At 38.9% G+C, this 12,540-nt stretch overlaps 1 protein-coding gene across 1 annotated transcript in view; it reads left to right on the top strand.

The window, feature by feature from the left end:
- Positions 1 to 323: 323 nt before the first annotated feature.
- ACOX3 (acyl-CoA oxidase 3, pristanoyl) overlaps positions 324 to 12,540 on the top strand; it is a 31,937-nt gene continuing 19,720 nt past the window's right edge. The window contains exons 1-6 of the mRNA XM_008946804.1: positions 324 to 491; positions 1,934 to 2,167; positions 3,193 to 3,264; positions 4,533 to 4,622; positions 6,603 to 6,746; positions 7,591 to 7,679. Coding sequence (XP_008945052.1) covers positions 324 to 491; positions 1,934 to 2,167; positions 3,193 to 3,264; positions 4,533 to 4,622; positions 6,603 to 6,746; positions 7,591 to 7,679 — 797 coding nt within the window. The remainder of the gene's footprint in view (positions 492 to 1,933; positions 2,168 to 3,192; positions 3,265 to 4,532; positions 4,623 to 6,602; positions 6,747 to 7,590; positions 7,680 to 12,540) is intronic.

Genomic DNA, 12,540 nt, shown 5'->3' with positions numbered 1-12,540 from the left:
GCACTACTAACCAATGGTGTCCCTGTTTCATATTTTGCTTATTGTAAAAGGTTTAGCTCATATTTTAATAAAAAAGAGCATGTCATTCATTTACATTTGATCAAAGGTTTTTAGTTGTTTTTTTAAAAAACTTTTACCAAGCCAATTGAATTGAAAAATGGAAGGGCAAGCTTAAGTTGGCTCTGCACTGTTGAACTCACACATTTGAACAAGTCTGTGGATTTCATTAACAAGCATTTAGATTTCTTATTATTAAAAACTAGACCTCTAGAGTGCTTCAGTGTGTGATACGTCTTTTGTTGTTTGATGCACTTTAGCTAACTATGGCACCTACACTGAATCTGAAAGAGGCCACTGGTAACCAGAGCTCATGGGAAACTTTGCTACCAGATTTCCCTAAAGGGCCACTTTGCAAGTACCGAGAGAAAGCTTCCTTCAACTGGAGGGAGATGGCAGTGTTCCTAGATGGAGAAGATACCATCCAGCTCAAGGTAAACTTGCAAGAATTGTAAGCGTGAGCTATGTTGTAGATACTTTACCAGTAGAAGTAAGAACGTGATTTTCAAAGGGAGGGTATGTAACAATACTCTGTAGGTATAGAGCATAAAGTAAGTGAGCTTGCACATCCAATTTTCATTTGTTTCAAACTGAAAAAAAACCAAACCCAACATATTCTACCTTATTTCTTTAGTGTTTGCATTAAGTCATATATCCCATGGTTTTACAATGGACTTAAACTGAACTAAGTTTGTGCCACTGTCAAACAGTGCATCTGTCTTCCTTTGACTGGCATAATCCCCTGCAATCTTCTGTGCTTGCATTCATGCTTACGTGGCATTGCAGTTGGACAGATTAGCACACCTTCCTTACTGAAAGCTAACCCTACCAAAAAAAGGTGAATTGCAGCACAAGAGATGGTGTAGGAGTGCGTGCCTTGCAGACATAGGAAGAGACAGAACTGGCTTTTTTGAAGGTGGTGCAGATTTACATGGATTTAAGGTAATCTTGAACAATCACCGTAATTATTAAAATCTTAGAAGGTGGATCAAAGAAATGAAGACCACTCCCTTCTTCATCTGACTGATCCACTTAAGAGCACAGAAGAAATACAAGTGCTCTGTGTCTGAGGGAGTTTCGAAGTTGTGTGGGCAAATAGTGGTGTTCATACAGAGAGAGAGGATGACCCTATCTTTCAAAGACAAGCACAGGACATCTGATTTTCTTCCTTCCTACTGTGTCACTCTTCAGAAAGGAGGCAAGGACTTAAAAAGCCTTTTAAAAAGATTTTTACCTAAGGCACTGAACTTTTTCTAAATCATATGAAGGACAATTAAAATGTGGATATCTTGAACACACAGAGTTCTGAGGTAAAAATATGCCTTACTATATGATCGAATAAAAAAAGATCCAAGTTAAAACATTTTAAAGTGCCCATCCACATATTGAATGGCTGCACATGGTTGGTCTGTTAAATGGAATTCATTTCTGCTTTCATCTGGGGATAGAACAGTTGTGGTAACATAAGGGCTTTATCATCATGGCATATTTCTAACTGAATGTAACCCCTGGAGTGTTACTGTTACTCTCTGAGGGCTGTTGCCCTTTAGACCCCACCAGCAGCTTCATAAAGTGCAGTAATGAAGCTGTTACAAACAGCAAGAAAGTTTTACCATGCCGTTCTTTTAACATTCAGAGGCAATCGGTCCCACACTTCCTACTTCATGATGAAGGAGCTTTCATAAAATTTGACTGCATGAACTGTGTATATAGTGGCAGACCATTTAAATATATATTTTTAATTCTCTGGAGTTTTGACTTTATAAATTTGTATCTCCCTGTCAAGCAAATGTAGTTTGAGACCTAGGAGAACACTATCTTGTTTTGTTAATGCTTTTAGATTTAACGTTCTCATGTCAGCTTTTTCCCCCTGAAGAACAGAATCTTCTCTGCTCTGGAAAGTGATCCTCTCTTTGCACATCATCCTGGAGAAGACCTGTGCCGTGAGAAATATCAGGAGCTGTCATTCCTGCGCTGTAAAAGGCTCTTTGAGTATGATTTTCTTACTCAGCAAGAGATCATAGAGAAGCCATTAAAGATGCTTAATATGATGACCTATATAGGAATGTACGACTGGTCTCCATGTCTCCAGTACTTCTTACATCAGGGCGTAAGTAAAGTTCAAAATGTGTACTGGTGTATCTTTGAATTTAAATGTCATGTAATATTGTAATTCCCTTGCTTTCTGCCTATTTCATTGAAGATTTATCTTTTCCAAGTCCTTGGTTTTCAAAAATTAAATTGCTTTTAACTGTTTAGAAGAATCAGAGGGCAGTGGGATGAAGCTAATAAATCTTTGTCATTAAGCCATGTCTCCACTGCAATCCCACCTGGAAAGTAAAGGTGGAACAATATAAACTGAGGTACAGAAAGATATTTTGATGCCTACCATTCCACGTTCTTTTGTCCACTTCTCTGCCTCTTCTCCACGGCATTAGCAGCCAAATAATTTGGTTGTTGGGCCCTGCTTGGTGGCTTTGTCTTTGCTACAGATACAGGTATCAGGAACCTCCTTGCCTCACCCTCAGTGTGTTGATTCAGGGCAGAATCCAGAAGGAACAGAAAGCAGTGTAAAGTTTCTCACTGACATCACTGGCTGGGATTCTGTTTATCAGTTGTTCCCTAGATCAGCCTCTTGGAATACTTCAATAATATTAGTTGAATTAATTAATGATTACTATTCATGTGGCAGACGAAGATCTGGGAATTATAGTTTTGTTATGTGAATATCCATCTAGAAAAACTGAAGGAACTGTTAAAAACAGTGTTCTTGTCTGATCTTGAAGCAGCTACTTTCAGTTCCAAATCCATTAGCAATAAAGCAAACTAGAATAAAGTTTTACTTTACTCAAGGGGCCATCAGTAAGAACAAGTGGAAAATGAGCTCATTAAGCATTTTTAATGAGGACTTGAACAGGTCAGAGCTGTGAAAATTGCAGTCCTCTGTAAAGAGCCCTTGACAAGATCAAATCCCGACTTACCTCCTCCAGCTATAGTCTAAGTAGTCATTTAGTGTGCAGCCTGCTTTCCCTGATCTCTGTAACGGACTTCATTATTGCAAATTATTACACATGTGCAATTTGTACTTTCCATCATGGGGTTGCTGATTTAATTGATAGTTCTTTGTTTTTACAGGTATTTGGAAACACAATTTTAAGTGCTTCTGTGAGATTTGCAGACTTTGTGAAACAGGTTCATAGAATGGAGGTAATTTTGGGTTTCTTTGACAATCTGTGAGAATGGGACTTCTCACAGATTGATATGAACTTCCAGCACCCTTGTGTTGTTTCTGATCTCTTTACATTCCTAAGTACTTCTAAATAGGAAAAGAAGAGACCAAAGAGCAGACTGAAGCATCAAGTCCTGCCTGTCCTCCCTGCTAGCTATTATGCCTCTTCCTGGCTCTGTTTTAGACTGTCCAAGTTAACATGCAGACAGAGCTTGAGGACTTCTCCCAAAAGGCAGTATAGATGACAATCCACCAGTTTTGTCTCTGTTCACGGTCCTTTAATAGTATATCCTAGCAAGTTAGCTTGGACACTCCTACCTCCCACGTTTACATCATACACTGTGCAACACACACCCTTGCCATGATGCTATAAATATTCTGCTGTGATGCTATAAAATAGAAAATAATAGTCTTTATGCCATGGAAACACCTGTGGAGTCTAATGGAGACTCAGGACCGAGTGCCCTGCAGAACAAGGGCAGCCTATCTGATACAGGTGGACCCAATCCTACACAGTTTCTCCTCTTTGTGCTATTTGGCCACATGGGCAGCATTCACTATCTTGCCTGATCCTCTAGTATTCCAAGATACATGTCCTGAGTGCACCCAAACTAAGCTTCATGCTTCTTTTGCTAGTCTTTATCAGTTCTTACCTCTGTTTTGTTAATTTGGTTTTTTTTCCCAATGATTCACCCCCGTTGCTTACTTAATTTTCTGAAATCCTGTGTCTGTCTGTCTGCTCACAGACAGCAGTGTACTGCTCCATGGTGCTGGTTTGATATCCCATGTGAAAGGTCGGGATGAATTCTTTTAATGGCTCTAGGGCAACACAAAAGCCAGAAGATGTCTATTTGTCAGAATAATTTTGGCTGAGGCTTCAGATTTGGTTTGGTTTTTTTCTTTATTCTCACTTGCTTTTCAAAGTTTTGCTACTGAATGTGCTACAGGCCAAACCAATAAAGGATTCCACATTTCATCATTGCTCCAAGCAGGCAGTGTTCCCAAATGCTGCTGAGAACCAAGTGTATGCATACAATGATCTGATATAAATTTATCCCCTTCATTACTGTAGGCTACTCACAATTTTGAAAATAAACAGCCTCGGTCTGTTTTTCCCCTAACTTTGGGAGTTTCCAGACCTACTTGTCATGCAGTCAGAACTTGCTGGTTTCCAAAATGCAAGTTATTTCAACCAGGCAGATGCAATACAGTAGGCTTAAATTGTGCCTTGTATCTCCTTTTCTAGATTTTTGGCTGCTTTGCTCTGACAGAACTCAGCCATGGAACTAATACCAAAGGCATACGAACTACTGCTACGTTTGATCGTGACACTCAGGTTTGTCCTTAAGGCACAGGAATAACATTTGACACTGTTAGGCTCTGGTATTTGCTTACAGGACAGAATGGTTCCAGGATTTCTTTACCTAACAAGAAAGAATCAAGTTCAATTTCCAATGTGAAAAAAAAAAAAAGTGGCAAATGATGACATTGTCATGAAGAATGTTTTTGGAGAGCCCTGCTTCAGGAAAACCAAACAAGACACCCTTGATGTGCTGTGGGTGCCTCAGTTCAGAGACACCTCCCTCTCCCATTCATTGTTTCTAAGAGAAAGAAACTGATTCCTGCAAAGAACACAGTTAAGGGTAGATGTGGGCATTTCAGCAGATAAGCACATTCCCACACAACTTCCCAGTGTTTTCAAAACAAAGTCTGCATTTAGTGTTTTTGACTCCTGTAAATCAGTGCATTTAATACCCAGAATACTTTCAAAAAAGGAGAAAGTGATTCTGTTTCAGCAGAACAAAATAAAAGAAAATGAAATGGTTGTTTATCATATATCAACATTTACAATAAATTCAGAAATTTCTGTTTTCTTGCACAAGTAGTTAATTTATCTTCTGATTGTGATATAAAGTAAGGATAGAATTCTTCTCCTTATTGCGTCTCTTAAGGAATAGTTGGAGGTACAGATTAAATTGTCTTTTGTCTTTATGAAATCTTTATATATGACATTTAGGATTATTTCCTGAGGATTGGAAAAGGAAATACAAAAAAGAGATAACAAGACTATTGCAGACACTGAAAGAGCAAACCAGTAAACTGCTCTTTCTGTCAGGATACTGCTTACTACTCATAATTTGTTTTCTGAAATCAATACTACTGCAGAAATAAATTAATTGTCTTAACATTTTTTTTCAGTAATTAATAGAACTCACTGTAGTTGGACATAGGGAGAAGAAAATAGAAGTTCAGAGAGGAGGCTGATAGAACTTTCTGTTATCTACATGCTTGGATTATGCCAAGTTGAATTTAAAACATGTTATTTAATGTCCCAAGAAGGTAGGCTTATCTCCTCACCCAAAAACTGTGGCATTTTATTACACTGTAATGTACAGAACCAGGTGCTGTTACTGACAGACAGTATCACTCACGTCTCTTTTGCCATGGAGTGGCTTCAAAAGAATAAGTCATAGATTTGAAGTATAAGATTTTGTATTCTTCAGTAGGACAACTTTCCAGTCTGCATTTTTTCGTATGCAAGCAACTTGGTGATCATTTGAGCAACAAGATCGATCAGATCCCTTTCCAGAAAGAAAAAAACCCACCACCTTGTGAGTTTGGCAGCATGAAAAGTTCCATGTAGATAAACTGAGTTTTATGCTGGCGATGAGTATACTGCAGAAGTGACTGATATGTCTAAATCTTTGTTAATATCATGAAGCTCTGAGTTCAGATTCCTTTTACATCCAGAAGGCACATTGTTTGGAATGTGAAAGTTGAATGCTGAACCTATGTCTGAATTTCAGGATACATGTATTCTTCAGAATTCCCATTGCTCACAGTGCCCTGGCTGTCCAAAGTGGGAAGTGTGCTGCCTTTCACACTGTCAACCAGGCTTCCTTTCCCCACAAAACTGTGAGAAGCAGATGGTCCCTGCATGGGTTTCAGCTCTCACAGCTGAAATGGCATTCACAGTTGGACTCACAAGTCAGCTTAACCCAAGATCTAGGAAATGCTTCCTAGTCCCATCACTTTTGTTTACTTTAATTGCTCAAATGAGCAATTAAAAGGCTGAATTTCAGGCTTTACAATGAAATAATGAACTTTTACAGCTATAAATTTTTCCTAGCTACATGTATTCTCTCCAAAGTTGACCTCAGTAAAAGAGGTCTCAGTTGTTGGAGTACAGAATGAAAACCCAGCAGTTAATGGATGTTTACAAAACATTACCATGGTTAAAATAAAATCCCCAGAAAATAGCCATGTGTTGATTTTTATGATTTATATAATTTTCTCCTTTCTTTCTTGGCTACAGGAATTTATCATCAATACTCCTGACTTTGAAGCTGCAAAGTTCTGGGTTGGTAATATGGGGAAACATGCCACTCATGCCATTGTGTATGCCCAGCTCTATACTCCTGATGGACAGTGCCAAGGCTTACATTCCTTTATTGTACAGGTAGGGTAGAATATTGCTAATCTGTTTTTCTTCTTGGGGGGATTGGGTTCAAATTAAAGATTTTCTGTTATGCTGTTATTTATATCTAACCAGCAGATTCTTTAATGCCTTCAACATTTATTGCAGTTGTAATAAGTGTACTGTTTTTAAGTGTTAACTGATTTTGTGATGGTTGTACAGCCAGTTTTACACTGTCAGTTTTCTGTGAAAAAATCTGAAAAAAATACAAAAGAGCAGAAAAACCTCCAGATTATCATGCTGCCTATAAAGTTAGAACTAACCTACACTGTAAGAAGTCCTGAAATTCTTGGATGAAGCTTAAGGTTATTTATGTCTACCAGTGCTCCAGGCTAACTGGCATGAAATCTGCAAGCTTCTACCACAGAGATCAGTTTGAAAGATTTCATCAGAAAATAGGGAGTGTAAATATGGCGTAATAAAGTGAACTACTTGCAGACTGAACAGAATTAATTACAAAATTGGGGAATATTTCAAAGCTGATTGTTACATAAAAGTTCCATTGATTCCTACTATGTCTGTGTACACCTGAAGAAGATTTCAGTGCTAATCTGATGAGAGCAGTCAGCAGTGTTAAGGCATATTTCACACAGTGAGGTAATTAGCATATTGCCAAAGTCATTTTTGTTAGGAGATCTATGTCCTGAATGAGAGGACGTGTAAGTGCAGGTCATATCCAGGATTATGTATCCAAAAAAAACCCAAAAAAACCCAACAGTGTTAATAACAGAATACAAGTTGGGAATATTCTCTCTGTTTGAAAAGTTCAGCCAATAACTTTCCTTGTTCCATAACTGAAATAATGTTTTGTTCCACTTTTGTGCAGATCCGAGATACAAAAACTCTCCTACCAATGCCAGGTGTGATGGTAGGAGACATAGGAAAGAAACTTGGACAGAATGGGTTGGATAATGGGTAAGTCAATCCATTTGCAGGAGGAAACATTCTAGATTGTATCCTACTGCAGTGGTGGACATATCCTCCTGTGTCCGTTCTGTCTTTACTTCTGAGGTGTTCACTAGTGCTTTTAAGTTGTTGGTGTTTATAAGAAAAACCCAGACTGAAAGATCTTGAATTTCACTATTTTCTATCTGAATAACCATACTCTTTCTGCATTTGTCTCTTTTTAGAATATGAAGTGCCACTGGTACTCTATGACTCTTGTAGTCATAGATCCTGCAGCAATAATTATGAGAAACCCATGATGTTCTGAGTAAAGAACTTAATCAGCTTCTCCACCCATATGGGTGTAAGCCCTTAAGTATTTCATCCACCCCCCAGGAAGGCTGATGAAGGTCCACAGACAAGGTTTATTGTTGGTAAAGTTGTAAGATTAATGAGACCCATAGAGAAACTAGGTATCTTGTTTAAACCATGACACTGCAGAAGAGAAGGAGGAGATTAGTTACTTCTTTCTGTATTCTGTGTGTGCAGTTGAAATAAAAATGTGCCTTGGCTCCACTTCTGAGTCATGGACCTCAGTGGCCTTACTGCATCTCTACTTTACTAACCAAAGAGGTGTCATGGAGAGGAGAGACAGTGAGGAAATTGAGGTAGGCTTCTGCATTAAAACAGGTATTATCTAAAAGTTATTTAAACCCCTTTATCAATTACATAGCTCTATGTAAAGACAGAGACCTAAAATAGCAAGGGGAAAGGTGTCTCTTATGTACACCTCAGTTTTACCATTTTCTGTTGACTCAGTTCATTGCAGATATTGTCCTTCATAAATGCCATTGCAGTAAACAAAGTATAGACATCCTGAGGTATCCTGTTTTCAAGTGTAAAAAATTTGAAAAACCGTATAGAAAATTAAGTTTTATAGAGGAAAAATGTGAGAAAAGTCCTGAAGAGGGAGACTGGGGTTTGGTATTTTTGCCTGCATCTGCATTACAAAGTAGTAGCCACCAGATGGCACAGCAACATGGGCCTGAATAAATCTAATTCAGCTTCATATTTCTATAGAAACGTTCAAATTCTGCTGTTCACTCTTAATTTCCAGCATAGTTCTATGCACAACATGAGGAGGAGAAGAGTGTGTTTGTCACTTAACATCAAGATGCACATAATTTAAAAATCCATTTATCCTTTGATCTACTGGGAAAAAATAGAACATTTCCTAAAATATTGTTAATAACTGAATAATGTAGTCCACATAATACCCTGTAAAAAAGAGATATCAGTGACTACCTGTCTTAATGTCAGATGGAGTCCTTTATCTTAGTTAGGATGTCACCTATCATTTAAAGCAATCATAGGGCATTCTAATCTGTTTACTTTGCATATGCTGCTTAAAAAATTATTTTCTGCTAAAAGCAGTGTGTGAGGAGCTCCAGTCATGGATCTAGATCTCTTTATGGTTTTAAGGAAGTCCCTACACTAAGAAAGCTTAAGACAACACCTGCAGATTAAAACAGATGAGGGAACACAAGGTCACCAACAGATACCCTTCCTCCAACTGAAAACTCTATAATTCTGTGTTCCTGATGTACCTCAGCTGGTTTCTTTGGAGAAGTCTGAAGCTAGATGCCAACATTCTTCACAAGAACTAGAAAATTGGTTTTTGCTTTGCAACCTTCCTGCTCACACTGAGTTCTCAAAAATGTCAGGGCTTGTACACATTGTTTCTCAGTAGTACACGGAGGCCTGGATGAGAGCTGGAGAGGTAGTAGCTTCATAGCTCTATGGACAAGCTGGACCACTCTGGACAATGGACTGTTGGTTGAGTGATCTGCGAAATGCCAGGGTTCACAAGGAGACAGTACACCAGACACTGCCTTGTCAAGGTGTTCTCCTGAGCAGTTTAGTAAAGTCCTAGCTTATCCCAGAGAAAGCACAGCCTGCAGTATAGAAAGCTGTTGTATGCAGTGAGGAGAAAACTTGCATTATGCTCTGACTACAGGTGCTGGTCTGTGTGGCATGCTAGGCCAGTTTTCTGAACACGTGTGAAGTCTACCACGGATGCTTATTAAATCAGGGATATTTCCATGTAGTTACACTCAGGATAAATGGTCAGAGTGAAGATCAGAGTCTGACATCTCTGGCAGACATGTCAGATTTTGTTCCTTCATGAAGTTTATGCTACTGCTTTTCAGTATGGGTACAGAGAGTTCAGCTCCTGCACACTTAGGTAGGACATGGGGAAGAAATTCCAGAGATTCCTTGCAAAATGCCATTGATTTATGTTATGTGAGAGAACAGAGTAGGTGATTGTAGTTGTCCCTTCTGGATTTGAAAAACAACCAATCTCTCAGGTCGTTTGGCTGAAGGCTGGTTTCCTGCTAATGCAGAGTGTAATGTTTTCAGTATGAAAGGAATTTCAGAAGTAATGTGGGAATTTTTGCAGTGTACATCCAGCTAACTGGCCTGCTCCTTCTATCTTGACAAATAATTCTCATGGCTTCATAATTGTAATGTACAAAATCACATGGGGTTTGCAAGTCTTTGTAGCTTCAGCTACCCTGAAAAAAAAAAAAAAAAAAAGACAAAATAATTTTAAAACATTTTAAAATATTTTTCTTTCTCTCTGTAATTTACAACAGTTTGTGTAATCAATGCATAAAAGGTTAAAAATAGAAGGAAAATATTTTCCTATGGAGAGTTTAGGCTGGTTTTGGTTTTTGTTAACAAAGTATAAATCAGACTGCCACCAGAGGATGCAAGTGCTTCAGTCTTTATTTTTATAATATAAAAATGTCCACCTGTTGCTAGTGCTCTGGCAGTCTTGGAGACGTGCTGTTCACAGAGGTCTCAAAATGGAAATAGCTGAGGACAAAACCGACCACTGAAAAACATGGGTATTGGGGTTCCACGGGCTTTTCAGTAAAATGAGCTGCAGCCATAAAAGGAGGGGCATAAAGCAAGAGCCTGGGTAAGTGCTGATGTGCATTCCTGTTTCTTCCCTTTGGTTTTATTTTTTCTGCCCTAGCTAATGTAACATTACCAAAATTGCCCATTACTGCAGCACACGTCAGTAAATGATTGCCACTGGATCGGTGGTAAACCAATTTCACGTCCAGCTGGAACTAGCAGCAAGTTGCTGCTGTTCTCACTCCAGAAATAGAAATGATGCCCAACTGAACCTGCGTGAGGAAAAGTCTGAGAATCAGTTATTATTGTGTTTCTGAAGTGGTGCTGAACATGCCTGCCTTTGTAAAACTTGCTCTGAGCTCATTCAGCTGAGTTATGCTGAGATATCATGCTAAGATACTCACAGCATGTTCTCTAGCAGTCATTGAGGCCAGATTCAGTTTTCTGGATACTGAAAATGAAACAAACCACCCAAGAGGAAATGGGTAAAAAGGGTTTACTGGGCAGAAGAGCAACAAATGGTGTAAAAGAATCCCTCTTGGAAAGAGATTGCAGGTTCTGAAAGCTCTTGCTACAATTCCTTGCATATTGGTGAAGATGGCATACATCACACAATCTCACAGCCTTTACACATGACTTCTAAGTAATTTTTTTTTCTTTGTTAGTATTCCAGTACCAGTGCCAAATGGTACATTAAGATGTACTACTGCTAGTTTAGGGGTAGAACAAATGAAAGTCTAGTCCTTCAAAGAGTTTTTGTTTCCTAATATTTATCCTCCTAACTTGTACTTAGATTTTGCAATGGTTGCAGTTATTTCACTAGGAAGATAGCTGTAATGCATGGTTGAAGCCTAAGTAGTCTTTGGAGCTTCATCTTACAGTCTGAAGTAGTTCAGTGATGGTAATTTCCATTCTCAGCTTCTTTGGTTGTTGGCTTTTACTCCCATACAGCCTTTTTCTTTGTACTGGGACAAACATTTCTGTAGCTGTGTAGGGGACTCATCTAGGGAGCTGGAGCTGTCTGAAAACTAGTCTGACAAAAAAAAAGCAAGCCCCCAAATTTGGCTAACTTCAACCAGATCATTTGTCAAGTCTGGTTCACTGCAAGGCCGCAGAAGAGGCTATTCCAGTAGAGGGATAAGGGCAGTAAATGGATGTGAATAAGAAAGCAAGTGTAGAAATCTGTCCTGCTTCTCAAATAAACAAGCTTATGCTTGTTTTAATATTTTTGTTGTCTTGCAGCCTCTGACTCAAGTCAGAAACAATTGCAATAGTAATGAAGCAGCTATAAAATAAAAATAAATGTTAAAAATGCCTGTCTTCTACTTGCACTACCTGAATACAGTACCATCAATACTTCAGTCCTTGTGAATGGTGCCAATTCCAAAGTTAAGCCAAATATTTTGCAACACTCGTCTTGTTTATTTCCAATTTAAGTCAAACCAGTGATTTTTGCAGTGAAATCATTGGTGTTTCCCAGTTCTGCCCTCTCCACTCAGTTTCTGTAGTCAAAGTTAGACACTGTATGGGTACCTACAGTGCTGTGCTCATTGCTAAGGTGCGGTCACAGTGCTGAAGAGTGCCACCTTATCCCCTCATTTTTGTCACTCACATGTGCATCAAAGCTGTGTAGCCACAGCCAGGTCACACTGACAGGCACTTGATGGTGTCAGTGGGGAAAAGTAGATTCGGATCTGGCCGCGCTTTTGTTTCATCACCCACAGAATACAGCCTCACTTCTGCAGTGAACTTCAAGCAGCCTTTTTCCTTCCTTAGCAGAGCTCTGTCAGCTCTCAACACTTGCAGGAGTCTGCACGTCCAGAACTGCTTGACACTTAAGACTATAAGAATTTTAGGGAGGGTGAGCCTTAGTGTGTCCAGGAAGTCCATTAAGATAGGATTAGGAGGCCAATAAAATGCTGTGTTGTTTTATAATTGCTATTGAGCATCACTGTTACAGAGCTGC

The sequence above is a fragment of the Merops nubicus genome, unplaced genomic scaffold (genome assembly GCF_000691845.1).
Source record: "Merops nubicus isolate BGI_N331 unplaced genomic scaffold, ASM69184v1 scaffold5239, whole genome shotgun sequence".
NCBI lineage: Eukaryota > Metazoa > Chordata > Aves > Coraciiformes > Meropidae > Merops > Merops nubicus.
This window is presented reverse-complemented; position numbering and strand designations above follow the sequence as displayed.